Source organism: Castor canadensis, chromosome 3, assembly GCF_047511655.1.
Source record: "Castor canadensis chromosome 3, mCasCan1.hap1v2, whole genome shotgun sequence".
NCBI classification, from domain to species: domain Eukaryota; kingdom Metazoa; phylum Chordata; class Mammalia; order Rodentia; family Castoridae; genus Castor; species Castor canadensis.
The window spans coordinates 15,814,538-15,830,512 of record NC_133388.1 but is presented as its reverse complement, the minus strand read 5'-3'; the positions used below and the strand labels follow the sequence as shown (position 1 = coordinate 15,830,512).

The following is a 15,975-nucleotide window of genomic DNA, read 5'->3' as shown; positions in this document are numbered from 1 at the left end:
TTTAGTTGCCTTTTCTCCCTCTATGTAGTTCTTGATTACCCTGACACAGCTTACATTATAGAAGTATGATTGCTGGAGATTTTTCTTAATAAATCCTTTATTAATACAGTGTATGGGATACTTCTCAAGGACCTTCAAATAAAGATTGATACAGTCAAGGGCTTGTATGTTTTGGGGTTTGAAATCAAGGCCTTGAGCTTGCTAGGCATGCAAGTGGTAGCATGAGCCATACCTCCTGCCGAATGATTTTAGAAGTATGAATCTATGGAAATAGGTAACTTCTAATTTAGTGAATAAAATGAAAAGCCATACTAAGGTTGTTTATTATATCTCAGAAGATGATTTGCCTGATATTTATATCTCACGTACAAATTACACTTTCTTCCTTACAGTGTATCATTGTCAATTATTGGAATGCCTCATGAAATATAAACAAGAAGTCTGGAAAGTAAGTTTTGGGTCATATTAAACCCACAGTCACTAATTTAATTAATGTAGTAAAAATTGTCTGTATATATAAATTGTCTTGGTCAAATTTATTGATGTCATAGTATTTGGGTGTAATAAACCTATAGTTGTTTACTTACTGGCTAGTTATTTTTTGTTTAGAGCAGAAATGAAACTTTAGGAACAGTATGTCTTGACAGATAAAGTTATTAGATGTATCTTATTTTTGAGCTAGGTAGATATTACATTGTCTGACAAGTGTTCTTTCAAATAGAAGATGTAATTAAGAAATGTGATTAGAATTTTTTTGTGATACTGAGGTTTGAACTCAGGGCCTTGCACTTGCTAGGCAGCTGTTACTTGAGCCACACCTCCAGCCCCAGGAAAAAAAATTTTTTTTAAATAGTGTGTTTTAAGGGGCTGGAGGTGTGGCTTAAGTGGTAGAGCATGTGCTTTGCAAGTATGAAGCCCTGAGTTCAAACCTCAGTCTACCTCTCCTCTTTCCCCCAATACAGTGTTTAGCATGCTGGTATAAACATTCTAAAATCTTTTCTTTTCTTTTTTTTTGTAATGGTACTAGGGATTGAACCCTGGGCTTCACTCTTACTAGACAAGTTTTCTACCACTTGACCCATGCCTACAGTCCTAATATGAATCTGATTAGAAAAGAATTGTGAAAAGATGGCATACTTTGAACTCTCCCTGGGGACATCATTTACAGAAGAACAGATAAACACATAAATACATACTAAAAATAGTGTTTTAATGTGAATCACACCTGTATGATGAGATTTCAGGGAAATTACCCACCTCAACCTCTCTTATTAGAATTTTCACTGCTTTGGTAATATTGAATGAGTTACCTATATTTTTATTTGATGATGCTAAGTCAAAATATGCTTCCTCTTTCCTTTAGGATCTTTTGTATGTGATTGCCTATGGGCCTTCACAAGTGAAACCTCCAGCTGTGCAGATGCTTTTCCACTACTGGCCCAATTTAAAACCTCCTGGGGCAATAAGTGAATATAGGGGATTGCAGTACACAGGTAAGAAGAGAAGTGCCCTGTGATCCCCATCTTTTTTTTCTACTGTGCCACATGTGCCTCACCTATCTTTCAAAAAAAAAAAAAAAGTCTGGCTTGGTAATACCTACTGTGCCTTTAGATATTGTCACAAATTTTTTCTGAAAGTAGATGGTTTTAAAATAATTAGCTGGGTACAGAAGTCCTGGTTACTTGAAAGGCTGAGGGCATAGGATCACTTGAACCCATGAGTTCAGGCCAGCCTAGGTAACATAATGAGACTCCCCTCTCTTAAAAAAGTTAATTAACTAAAACCAATTTCAAAACTATTTATGACCCAATAATGAATTGCCTAAGTTGCAGTCCCATTTGCTATATCACTGGCCTAGGTCTTAACTATTGCTAAAATTAATCACTATAAAAGCATGAGTGGTGAGAATAATGTTAGATTTGCTCATCACTTAGCAAAAACCCCAAGTGGCTAATTCTGTTCTGATAAGAAGCTTGGCAGTACTTTCAGTATTACCAGTTTATGTATTAAATAAATTTAAGTGACCCTAATAGCTTCTTTGGTTAGGAAGAGTCAACGATTGACGAATCTTGGTATATCCAGTCACGAGAAGTAAACATTAGCTTTAAATGTAATGACAGAGCTGTATTTCCAGTACTCTGGAGGCTGAGGCAGGAGGATCATGATTTCAAAGCCAGCCTGGGCTGCTATGCAAGACCCTATTTCAAAAAAAGAAAAAAAATGAAAAGGAATGATAGATATCTATTAAGAAACCAAAACAAACAGGTTGCTGCTTATGTTTATGTGTTATAAAATCAAGGAAAAAAATTTGGTAATGTTTCCAATAGCCCTGTCTACTTCCTCCTCCTTAATTACATATGCTTTCTGAAAATGAGAGGTTAGCCTTTATTCAAGTTACTGTGAGATTGTATGCTGATGTTCTGAGAATACACTTATTTGTTGGCATTACTCATTATTTACAATGGTGATGTGAGGTGCTTTGAAGCGGATTTAGCTCATTTCAGGTGTCTGATTTATATTCCTAACAAAAGATTTAAAGCCAATGTTAACAGATTTTAATCCCTGTTGTTTAGTCTTTGATAGCCCTTGGTGGGCTTATTCTATCCAGAATAGTAAGTGGCAACAATAATAGTAAAAAAGCATGAAGATAGAAATAGTAAGCATATTCCTTAAAGCTGGAAATTGTTACCACTGGCATTTTATATCACTGACAACAGAGAATGTTTCAGTGTTGTGAGTGAATAACTTGAATGTAAAATCAGCAAAAATGTTGCACATATTCATAGAATAAAAGGGGAAAACACTGAAATATTTGACACAAACCCTTTCTCGTTTAGTTCCTGAAATTATGTATGTTTGAATGGTTAGTCAGTATCAAATGAAATTTATTTATTTGATAAATATTTGATGAGTAGCTAGTATGTGCCAGGTACTGTACTTTTTGTTGATGATACAGAAACCAGTTCAAAACCATACCTCAGGATGTAGATATAGAAATTAATTCATTTTATTCAACAGATGCTTACGGGGTATCTGCTGTTAGTCAGGAATTATTCTGGGCACTGATAGTAGAGCAGTGAAGATAACATACTCGAATCATTAATATCTTGGAGCTTACATTCTAGCTGTGGGGGAAAGACCCGAAAACCACCCTAAACAGTGTTAGTAAGTGCTAAAGTAAGAGCAAATACAGAGAGCTGTGGGAAAACATAAAAAGGGTCTCCAACCTCAACGTGATGGTTGGCAAGTTTGGGGAAGGGCATTTGTTATGGAAGGTTCTTGAGTAAGTTGAAGTTTGAGCTGATACCTGAAACCTTGATATGTACATACTAGATGTCAGAAGGGGAGTGAGCCATGTAAGGTAAGATGTGAGTTTGAGGTAGAAGGAATTGCATGGGTTTAGAAGTGGAGGCAAAATTGGAAAATTCAAGTGCAGCCAGACAATGGAGTGAGAAGGAGAGCAGAAAGGCTGATGGGGCCTGTAAAGGAATTTGGATTTCATCTTAACAGGAAGGGATTTGACTGGGGAAGCTACTTGATGAGATTGGCCTATTGGGAGCATTCCAGAAGCTCAGCATTGATAGCCACTTCCACTTACCCCTGTGGCCTTAGCCTCTAGGAAGGGCCAACCAACTAAGACTATTTCAGCTGTTCCTACTAAGGTCAGAGCAACTCTTTCATATTCTCTTGAATTATCTGACCATTCTCCAGTCTATCCTTCTAATCTTGCATTCATGCATCCACTTGTTCACCACTGAGTTCTGACACCTACTACCTGCCAGATACTGCCCTAGGTACTGAGGAAATAATTCTCTTAGAACTTCCATTCCAGTACACCATAGCATTCTATGCAGGAAATTAAGGTCATGGAAAAAATTAATCATTTTGGTCTGTATATTGCTATTTATCCAGCACTAGCTGCTTGATAAATGTTGTACTAGCTGCTTATTTTTTAATTTTTAAGACTTTTAATAGAACACATTTATGGACCAAGTACCATATTAGGTTTTACAGATATCTCCTCAACTAATCTTCACAGAAATCTTGAGTGGTAGGTTTTCTTATTTCAGGGTTTTCTTATTTCTTACACAGGGTTTAAGTAACATGTCTACATTCACTCAGATAATGAGGGGCACAACTTGAATTTGAAATCCTCATGTTTATACTCTAACAGTGTGACATCACTGTTGTCACAATTTAATGAAATTTTAGCTAGAGCATTAGAATCTTTCTGCAATGCCTACTGCAATGAAAGACACCCAAAGAATGTTGTCAGCATTTAAGTGGCACCAAAACGCCAAATAGCCTATTACTACAAATTATATAGATAGGTCTTATAGGCTTGGGAGCTCAAAGATGAAATCCTTTTTTTAGGGACCAGCAACTTTTAAATGTTTCTCAGTGATTTATTTCCTTTTTAAAAAAATAAAATTTAAAGCCAGGCATGGTAGCAAACACTTGTACAGCACTTGAAAGATTGGGGCAAGAGGATCATGAGATTGAAGCCAGCTACCAAGATCCTGTCTCCAAAAAAAGGTGAATTTTCTTTTTTAATAAAAGGAAAATTTGATTATAGAATAATTGTAGAAACATGTAAGGAGGAAAAAATATACTACCACCCAGAAATGATCACTGTTAATATTTTAACATACTTCCAACTTTTTGTAGGAATATTTTGAATATTATATTATATATAATTATATGATTCCCCTACTTTTTCATCATAAAAAATTCAAATGTAGAAATATTTAAGAAACAATACTATGAACATACATAACTTTAATAATTGTTATTAATTCACTGTAATTTCAATGATATATGCATTAAGTTATATATGGCTTTTTAAACAGTGGTAATAGAGGAATATTTACAGCTCACATGAAGGTCAAATAAGGAGGATTTGGTGATCTACAGTGTTTATAGTATATATCAAAACTATTCCAACTATTTTTGTCCTCAAGTGAATCTTTTTTTACTGTTGTTGTGATTGGGGGTACATTGTGACATTTACAAAAGTTCTTACAATGTATCAAATATATAATAGTTGAATTCACACCTCCATCATTCTCCTATCAAGTGAATCTAAAAGATGCAAAAAACTGTAGACTCATTTTTGTAGGACTCCCATGCATATAAATGTAATTAAAGTGAGGTTTTTCCTGTTTAAAAAGAGGTAAAAAATTATAATGAGTTTCTTGACCGTTATGTTATCCTATGGCACTTTGCTTCTGTAGGGAAGAAAAAAATTTTCTTGTTCCAGCATCTCAACTAGTAACTAATTTAGTCTTTGTAGCTAAGAATAGCACCACCTATTGTTTAATTTCCATTAGAACTATGGGACAAAAGATGTGGCATGAAACATACATTGCCAAGACAGAGAATTTTGCAAAAGTAACTAGAGAATAACTAAAGATAGTAACCTTATAATAACCTTATAAGGTTAAATTTGGATTAGGCTGCCAAATATCTAACCCCACATTAGTGCAATTGGATTTTTGATTTGTGTGCAGGTCTACCAGTCCTTTTCTGTTATAATTTCTCCATACTGAATTCTTACTTATCTTTCTATTATCTTGATTTTATATCCACATAATATGCTTTAAAACTTTTGTATTGGTTCATTATATACATGCAGAAACCACACAAATAATAAGTGTATGTGAACAACTTTCACCATGTGCTTGCTCTCAATGTTTACCTCCCCCTCTTCCAACATTAGATATGAGTTTTGCTTGTTTTTGAATTTTATGAAAATGGCAGTGTTACTTCTTCTCTCCCTCCCTCCCTTCCTTTCTTTTCTTGTTGTCTGTGGTATTGAGGATAACTGTGCTTTGTTCCTTTTAATTGCATATATAGTCTTATCAAACAAATGTACCATAGTTTACCTGTCCCTCTACTGTTAATGCACATTTGAATTGTTTCAACTTTTTGACTATTACAAATAATATTGCTGTGAACATCTTATATATCTTTGGTGCAAAATACATACATTTCTGTCAGGCATATGCCTAAGTGGAATTGTTGGATCAAAGGGTATGGGTATATTCAACTTTAATGGATAATGGCAAAAAGCTTTCCAAAGTAGTTATATTAACTTGCACTCTGGTTAGCAGTATATGTGAGTTATTTTTGTCTTATATTCCATATTTAGGGCTAAACTTTGTTTTATTAATTTAAAAAATTTTAGCCATTTTTAAGAATGTGTAGATGTATCTTATTATGGTTATTATTTGTCTTTCTCTGATTACTAATGAAGTTGGACACTTTTTCATGTTTTATTGGTTATTTTGATATCTTCTTTTTATATAATCTTTGTCAGTTAAATATTTTGCAAATATCTTTTCTTGTTTATAACCCTCTTAATGTTGTCTTTTGATCAACTTATTTTAATGTAGTAAGATTAGCAATCTTTTTGTTTAGTTTTTTTAAATCCTAAAATAATCTTCTACTATCCCAAAATATGATAATTTTTGATATGTTCTATAATCTTTGCTTTTTTAACCTTTTAGTCATATCTGAAATTAATTTTTCTTTTTCAGTCCTAAGGAAAGTGTTAAAAATGTAAATGGCTTAAAATAACACCAAGTGTGTTATCTGACCACAGAAGAATCAAGATATAAATAATTCTTATACATGGTCTGCAGGCCAAAGAAGAAACCAAGAAGGAAATTATAAGTTAGCACAGCATAGGAAGCTTTAGCCAGAGCAACAATGCAACAAGACATAAAAAATTGATGGGTTGAAAAGGAAACATTACCAACAATGAGATAGTTGCACACATTAAAAGAATTTTTAAAAATAAAGTTGCCACAATAAATTATTAGAATTAAAAAGTGACTTAGGTTGCTGTATACAAAAATAATACACTAAAATTAATTACATGTGTACATACTAGCAATAAAAGGTTAGAAAATGTAGTTTTAAAAAGATACATCATGGACAATAACAACAAATATTAAATTCCTAGGAATAAATAACATGAGAGATATAAAAGACATCTATACAGAAAACCAAACAAGCATTGAGGGAAAGTAATACAAAAGTCAGTATGGTATTAATGAGGTAATATTCAATGTTTTCTCTTAAGGATAGCCACTTGACTCAACATCACGTATTGAAAATATTACGTTCTTATTGCTCTGTAGTCCTATTTTTTTTTTTTTTTTTTAGTAAGTCAAGTGTCTATTTAAGGATAGTGGTATCTCTGGATTCTTTATTTAGTTCAATCGGTGTATTTTTCTTTTTACCAATACCATACTGAAATTTGATATCCAGCAGTATAAGTCCTCCCACCTTATGTTGTTGTTGTCTTCTTCCTCTTCCTCATTCTCTCCACTTCTTCCTCTTTCTGTTCTTTCTCTTTTTTTTCCTTCTCCTTCAGGAATACCTTACCTGTTCCTAGCTCTTTGCTAAGTTAATGGTTTTGGCAAGTTAAACATAACACCCACACTGCTAAGGTTTTGATTGGGACTGCTTTCAATTTATCTTGGAATAATCTTGATTATTTTGGGGGACCTGACATCTTTATAATGTCGAATCTTCCAGTCCATTAATACGGGATGTCTCTTTGTTTATTTATTGCTTCTTTGTTTTACTTTCTCTCAATGCTGTTTTAGTTTTCTGTGTAGATGTCTTGCACATCTCTCATGTAATTTGTTCCTAGATATTTATTTTTTTACTGTTGATACATCTTTTTAAAATTATATTTTCTAACCTTTTGTTGCTAGTATTGTGAGAAACACATTCACCTGCCCAAACTCAAAGAGTGGACACAGAGACGTGAAGTACAGCAAAAGAGAGACTTTAGTGACAGTCTTGCAAGATCAGGTGTCTGGTATGCAGGCACATCTGCAGCAGTTTTGCACAGGTCCCTACCCTGGTTCCTCATTGGATGAGTACTGTGGGGTGCACAATCTTCGCTGTTGTTGCCTAGGATTTATTATTTCTCACTGGGTTATTTTAAAAAATATACTATCTTGGGATTGGTCAAATTTTAGAAGTGAATTTTAGTTGTCTCCATCTCCCTTTGTCTCTTTGTGGCAAGAAGGCCTCCCTGTAATGCATACTTTCTGGCACATGTGTAGTTTTACCCATTTCCTCCTTTCCTCATGGTTTGCCCTCCCAGTTTAGTTGGCCCCTCTCCAAAATCCTGACTCCCGGGTGCATGAGCTTTATTATGTCTGTGAGTGGCTATGGAAGCAAGTCATCAGAATTTTCCGGTCGGGGTTAACTGTTTTGCCTTGAAAATCGACCACCACTGACTCCAACAGTATATAGACATGTAATTAATTTTAGTGTGCTGATTTTGTATACAGCAGCCTTTCTAAGTCACTTTTTAATTCTAATAACTTACTGTGGTAGCTTTGTTAAAAAATTCTTAGTCTGGAGGTATAGCTCAAGTGGTAGAGTGCCTGCCTAGCAGTGAGAGAGACCCTGAGTTCAAACCCCAGTGCCACCAAAAACATTTTTTAAATGTGTCCAGTCATTGTTGAACAATGAAAGTGTAATGTTTTCTTTTCAACCTGTAAGCTTTTATGTCTTGTTGCATTGTTGTACTGGCTGAAGCTTCGTATGCTGTGCTGATTTCTAAGTTCTTTCTTGGTTTCTTCTTTAGCCCACAAACCATGTATAAGACTTATTTATATCTTGATTATTCTGTGGTCACATAACACACTTGGTGTTATTTTATGCCATTTACATTTTAATACTTTCTTTAGGGATGAACATATGGTTATTTTTGTAAATGTTTCTGTGTATTTAAAAAACTTATATTTGGCAGTTGTTTGTACAGTGTTTTGATATATGTCAATAAATCAGATTTGTTAATTGTGTAGTTCAAATCTTCTATGTTAATAAATTTTGTTTATTTTTTTCAATCAGTTATCAAAAGCAGAGTGCTAAAGTTTCTTAGTATGATTGTGGATTTGTCTAATTCTTCCTTGTACTCCTGTTAGTATTTGATATTTATATTTTGAGACTGTATTGGTAGGTACACACAAATTTGGCATGCACTATCTTCCTGGTGAATCAAAACTTTTACCATTCAGAAATGCAGGTTTTTATCTTTCATGATGCTTTTTATGTTAAATCTACTTTGTTTTAAACTAATACAGTTCCAGCAGCTTTCACAAGGGTTTGAATGGTACATTTTTTTCCCCATTCTTTGTTTTCAGCTTTTTATATTCTCTTTTTTTCTGGGGGGAGGGGTGCAGTACTGTGGTTTTAACTCAGGGCTTCTTGTTTGCTATGCAGGTTCCCTCTCACTTGAACCACTTCGCCAGATCTTTTTTGTGTTTTGTTTTTTTGAGATAGGGTCTCACGAGCTATTTGCCTGGGCAATTTTCAAACCAAAAGCCTCCTGAGAGCTTTTTATACTCTTATATTAAGTGTGACTCTTCTTAAAATTCAATTTAGCCCAGTGTGGTGAATCATGCTTGTAATACCAGCTACTCTGGAGGCTAAGGCAGGAATTTTAAAAGTTTGAGAGCAGCCTTGGTGAGACCCTGTCTCAAAATAAAAGTTAAAAAGGGCTGGACATGTTAGCTCAGTGGTAGGGCACTTGCCCAGCATGCTCCAGACTCTTGGTTCCATCCTCAGTACTGCAACAAACAAACAAACAAATAACAACAAAACCCAATAAAAATTTGTCTTTTAATTGGAACATTTAGACCATATGTATGTAATATGATTACTGATATATTTGGTTTTAAAACTACAAATTTTCTATTGCTTTTATTCTCCTGCCTTTCTCTTTCTTTTTTCTCTCATTTTTGCTGCTTTCACACTGGTTAAGTATGTTTAAATATTCCATCACCTTATCTTTGTCTTAGTGCATTATTCAGTTATTCAGGCTTACCTTTCTTTGAATAGATTATAACATGTATTCTTGGTTTATCAGTTTCCAGCATAAAGTAGTACTTTAACCTTTTTCTCTTAAGTGATAGCAGATTTTAATTCCTTTTACCTCCCTGTGATTTTCATGCTATGATGTATTTTTTTCACAAAATATAAATATTACTATTCTATTCAGTGAATATTTATTAAATTTTCTTTTTTCTTTTTTGTATCTCTAAACTCCTATTGGGATTGACTTGTTTTTTAATAATACACTTTTATGTTTTCTTTATTGCCATTCTACTGGGGATAAATTTTCTCACTTAATGTTTACCTGAAAATGGCATTATTTCATTTTGTGAGACAGGATCTCGCTAATGTAGCTGAGGCTGGCTTTGAATTCACAATCCTCTTGCCTCAGCCTCCAGAGTACTAGGATTACAGTCATGCATCACCACAACCAGCTTTTACCTTTCTTTCTTTCTTTCTTTTATTTTATCATTTTTACATTTACTTACATGTGTATACATTGTTTGGGACACCCTCCCCCTCCCCGCTGCCGGGCAGAACCAGTTTTGTCCTCTTCTTCTCCCATTTTGTTGAAGAGAAAACATAGCAGATAATAAGAAAGACGTAACGTTTTTGCTAGTTTGAGATAAAGATAGCTATACAGGGAGATTACTGGCGTTGCTTCCATACACATGTGTATTGCAACCCACATTGGTTCATCTCTACCAGACCTCTTCACTACTTCCTAGTACCCTTCCCTTAGAGGCCTCGCCAGTTTAAGATTAGTACATTTGCTCTTCTACAGTGAGCACATCAACCACATTCAGGTTTTAGGTTTCCTTCCCCTTCCCTATTCCTCCTGTGCTCATTCTCCACTTAGTGTGTGACCCATGTCCAATAATATTACTGTATTTGTTTTGGGTCTATAATCCGCATATGAAGGAGAACATACAATTTTTGGTCTTCTGAGCCTGGCTAACTTTGCTTAAGATGATGTTCTCCAGTTCCATCCATTTACTTGTGAATGACAAAATTTCACTCTTCTTTGAGGCTGAGTAAAATTCCATTGTGTATAAATACTACATTGTCTTAATCCATTTGTCGGTAGTGGGACATCTTGGCTGTTTCCATAGCTTGGCTATTGTAAATAGTGCTGCAATAAACACAGGTGTGCAGGTGCCTTTGTAATAACCTGAGTCGCATTACTTTGGGTATATCCCTAGGAGTGGGATTGCTGGATCATATGACTGATCTATGTTTAGTTTTTTTAAGAAGCCACCATACTGTTTTCCGTAGCGGTTGTCCTAGCTTACATTCCCACCAGCAGTATATGAGGGTTCCTTTTCCCCCACATCCTCGCCAACATTTGTTGTTGTTGGTGTTCTTGATGCTAGCTATTCTAGCAGGAGTGAGGTGGAATCTTAAGTGTGGTTTTGATATGCATTTCCATAAATGGCCAGGGATGGTGAACATTTTTTCATGTGTTTTTTGGCCATTTGGACTTCTTCCTTTGAAAAAGCTCTGTTTAGTTCAGTTGTGCACTTCTTTATTGGTTCATTAATTTTTGGGGAGTTTAGTTTTTTGAGCTCCCTGTATATTCTGGTTATCAGACCTTTGTCTGATGTATAGCTAGCAATATTTTCTCTCGCTTTGTGGGTGGTGTCTTCTTAGAAGACACAACTTTTGTTGTGCAGAAGCTTTTTGATTTCATGTAGTCTCATTTGTCCATCCTTTCTCTTAGTTGCTGGGCTGCTAGAGTTCTACTGAGGAAGTCCTTGCCTATACCTATTGCTTCCAGAATATTCCCTGCTTTTTCATGTACTAACTGCAAGGTTTCAGGTCTGACATATATTTCTGAAAATATTTTCTCTGTGCATATAATTATAGACTGGCAGTCATTTTATTTCCATACTTCAAAGGTTTTTGTGAACTTTTCATTTTGCTGTTTCTTTTGGGAAGTCAATTATCAGTTATCACTCACTTGAAGGTGAACTGTCTTTATTTAAAAAATTATCTTTATTTTTTTGTCAGCTTTACATGGCATTTGTAGGTTTTTTTTTTTTTTGATGGCACTAGGGTTTGAACTCAGGGTGTTGTGCTTGCTAGGCAGGCACTCTACCACTTGAGCCATTCCACCAGCCCTACATGACATTTCTAGTTATGATATTATTTCTACTTGCCTTTTGGAGGGTTACATGACTTTTGTATCTGAGACTTGATGTCATATCAGTTTTAGAAAATTTCAGGCATTATCTCTCTTTCATTAGTGATAACAGTACTTCATTAATGTATATTTTGTTCATAGTAAGATATACAAGTATCAAGTATTCGGTTGGATCAATTACAATTAGTGTACAATACACTTGTAATCATTACTCAAGTAAAGATAACAATGTTTGCAACATTTCAGAAGGTAGTGGTATGCCTCTTCTAATCACCCTTTTCCTCTTCTACCCTTTGGCAATCACTAACCTGGTTTCTGTGTAATTCATGTGTTCATCTAATTCAGGTATACATATAAATGGAAATAAAAAGTGTATATATGTGTAATATCAATATAATATTACTGAGATTAATCCATATTGTTGAGGGCATTTGTATAGTCCTTTTTATTGCTAAGTATTTCATAGCTAAGTATTTTATTGCTAAGAATATGCCCAAAATATTTGGATTATTTCCAGTTTTGGGCAATATACATAAAGGTATGAATATCTTATATAAGACATTGTGGATATATGCATTAATTTCTCTTGGGTGGAATTTCTGGGTCATGGAATTGTTCACACCCTAGTACCACACACAAAAAAGAAATTTCTAAATAGTCCTCTAAAAGTGTTTATGCTATTTTATGTTTCACCCAGTGATGTATGAGAGTTTCAGTTGCTCCATGCTCTTACTAATTGTCAGTATTTGTCATTTTAGCCATTCTGGTGGGTGTGTAAATGGTTTTAATTACATTTCCTTGATGACTGATATTGAACACATTTTCATATACTTATTGGCCATTCAGATATCTTATTTTATGAAGTGTCTTATAAGGCATTTTGCCATTATTAATTGGATTATTTATCCTTTTGTTGTTGATATGTAGTTGTTCTTTATGTAGTCTGGTATGAGGGATTTATAAGATTTAAATATTGCAAATATTTTCCTCTAGCCTGAGGTTTGCAGTTTCATCTTCCTAACAGTGTCTTTTGATGTGCATGAGTTTTTAATTTTAATAAGCTGAAATTTGTCATTTTCATTTTATGGCTAGTACCTTTCATGTCCACTTAAGAAATCTTTGACTTCTCTAAGGTTGCAAAGATACTCATTTTCCAGAGGCTTTTTGGTTTTATTTTGCATATTAGGTCTATGATACCTCTTAAGGTTAATTTTTGTGTGTGGTAAATATGGTTCATTTATTTTCTTATGGATTGTTCTAGTACTGTTTGTTAAAAAAATTATCTTTTCCCCTGTGAATTGTATTGGCCTCTTGGTCATTTATTTGTGGGTATATAGACTGTTCTGTTTCATTGATTTGTGTCTATCTTTATGCTAATAAACTATCTTAAATACTTTCATCTTATAAATCAAATAGTTCAGCATTTAACTTCACTCATTTTCTTTGATCATTTTGGTAATTTTAGGCTCTTTAACATAAATTTTAGTAACATCTTTCAATTTCTGCCAAAAATTATACTGCTAGGATTTTGATTTGGAGTATGATACATCTATGGTTCTATTTGGAAAAAACAAACATCTTAATAGTTCATTTTTGAATCCAGGAATGTATCTATTGATTAATTAGATCTTAAAATTCCTGCAGCAGTGTGCTGTATTTTTCAGTGTAGAATTTTAAAATTTCTTCTGTTAATTCCTAGGTGTTTGATTTTTTGATGCTGTTGTAAATGGCATTGTTTAAATTTTTAATTTCTAATATTTATTGCTAGCATAAAGAAATCCAGTTAATTTTAATATGTTGATCTTTTATCTCACAACTTTGCTAAATTCAGTGGTTAGTGGTAGAATTGGTAATGAACTGGGTTTTCTATGTGGACAATGATAATATCTGTGGTATTTTCTTTCTGATCTTTGAACCATTTATTTTCTTTCTTTGTTTCATTGTCTAGGACCTTCAGAACAGAAGGTCTGATGAATAGAAGTGGCAAGAATGGATGTTGTTGCTTTGCTCCTAACTTTAGGGAATATTTTACCACTTTGGCATTAGCTGTAAGCTTTTGCATTTATCCTTTCAGAAAGTGTCATTTTGCAGTTGTGTTGAAGCATTTATCCTGAATAATTGCTAAATTTTATCATCAGAAAAATGGCAAAAATTATGTTCTTTATAAATTCCATTGCTTCCTGTCTTATTTTATTATTTAATTAATTCTGTTGTTTAGTTTTCTTTTTTCTAGCTTCATAGAGTAAAAACTTAGATTGTTGATTATCCACATTAAAATTTTTTCTAACCATTTTAAATTACCATTTTCTCTGTAAGTTCTTTATTAGCTGTATCCTACACATTTTGATATGTTTTACATATCAAATAAATTTCAGAATCTTAAAAGGTTTTCTTTTCTTTTTCTTTCCTTTTTCTTTTATTATTCATATGTGCATACAAGGCTTGGTTCATTTCTCCCCCCTGCCCCCACTCCCTCCCTTACCACCCACTCCGCCCCCTCCCTATCCCACCCACCCCCAATACCCAGCAGAAACTATTTTGCCCTTATTTCTAATTTTGTTGTAGAGAGAGTATAAGCAATAACAGGAAGGGACAAGAGTTTTTGCTGGTTGAGATAAGGATAGCTATACAGGGCATTGACTCACATTGATTTCCTGTGTGTGGGTGTTACCTTCTAGGTTAATTCTTTTTGATCTAACCTTTTCTCTAGTACCTGTTCCCCTTTTCCTATTGGCCTCAGTTGCTTTTAAGGTATCTGCTTTAGTTTCTCTGCGTTAAAGGCAATAAATGCTAATTAATTTTTTAGGTGTCTTACCTATCCTCACCCCTCCCTTGTGTGCTCTCGCTTTTATCTTGTGCTCATAGTCTAATCCCATTGTTGTGTTTGCCCTTGATCTAATGTCCACATATGAGGGAGAACATACGATTTTTGGTCTTTTGGGCCAGGCTAACCTCACTCAGAATGATGTTCTCCAATTCCATCCATTTACCAGCGGATGATAACATTTCGTTCTTCTTCATGGCTGCATAAAATTCCATTGTGTATAGATACCACATTTTCCTAATCCATTCGTCAGTGGTGGGGCATCTTGGCTATTTCCATAACTTGGCTATTGTGAATAGTGCCACAATAAACATGGGTGTGCAGGTGCCTCTGGAGTAATCTGTGTCACAGTCTTTTGGGTATATCCCCAAGAGTGGTATTGCTGGATCAAATGGTAGATCGATGTCTAGCTTTTTTTTTTTTTTTCATTTTTCTTTTATTATTCATATGTGCATACAAGGCTTGGTTTATTTCTCCCCCATGCCCCCACCCCCTCCCTTACCACCCACTCCACCCCCTCCCGCTCCCCCCCTCAATACCCAGCAGAAACTATTTTGCCCTTATCTCTAATTTTGTTGTAGAGAGAGTATAAGCAATAATAGGAAGGAACAAGGGGTTTTGCTGGTTGAGATAAGGATAGCTATACAGGGCATTCACTCACATTGATTTCCTGTGCGTGGGTGTTACCTTCTAGGTTAATTATTTTTGATCTAACCTTTTCTCTACTACCTGTTCCCCTTTTCCTATTGGCCTCAGTTGCTTTAAGGTATCTGCTTTAGTTTCTCTGCATTAAGGGCAACAAATGCTAGCTAGTTTTTTAGGTGTCTTACCTATCCTCACCCCTCCCTTGTGTGCTCTCGCTTTTATCATGTGCTCATAGTCCAATCCCCTTGTTGTGTTTGCCCTTGATCTAATGTCCACATATGAGGGAGAACATACGATTTTTGGTCTTTTGAGCCAGGCTAACCTCACTCAGAATGATGTTCTCCAATTCCATCCATTTACCAGCGGATGATAACATTTCGTTCTTCTTCATGGCTGCATAAAATTCCATTGTGTATAGATACCACATTTTCTTAATCCATTCGTCAGTGCTGGGGCATCTTGGCTGTTTCCATAACTTGGCTATTGTGAATAGTGCCGC

General features: G+C 34.7%; 1 protein-coding gene across 30 annotated transcripts in view; it reads left to right on the top strand.

The window, feature by feature from the left end:
- Unc79 (unc-79 homolog, NALCN channel complex subunit) overlaps positions 1-15,975 on the top strand; it is a 261,091-nt gene that overhangs the window by 63,458 nt on the left and 181,658 nt on the right. For 28 of the 30 annotated variants that reach the window (XM_074067270.1, XM_074067267.1, XM_074067258.1 and 25 more), the window contains 2 exons: positions 393-448; positions 1,364-1,493. The exons of the other annotated variants lie outside the window; for them this stretch is intronic. In XM_074067270.1, the coding sequence (XP_073923371.1) occupies positions 393-448; positions 1,364-1,493 (186 nt within the window). The remainder of the gene's footprint in view (positions 1-392; positions 449-1,363; positions 1,494-15,975) is intronic. 30 annotated transcript variants of the gene reach the window in all.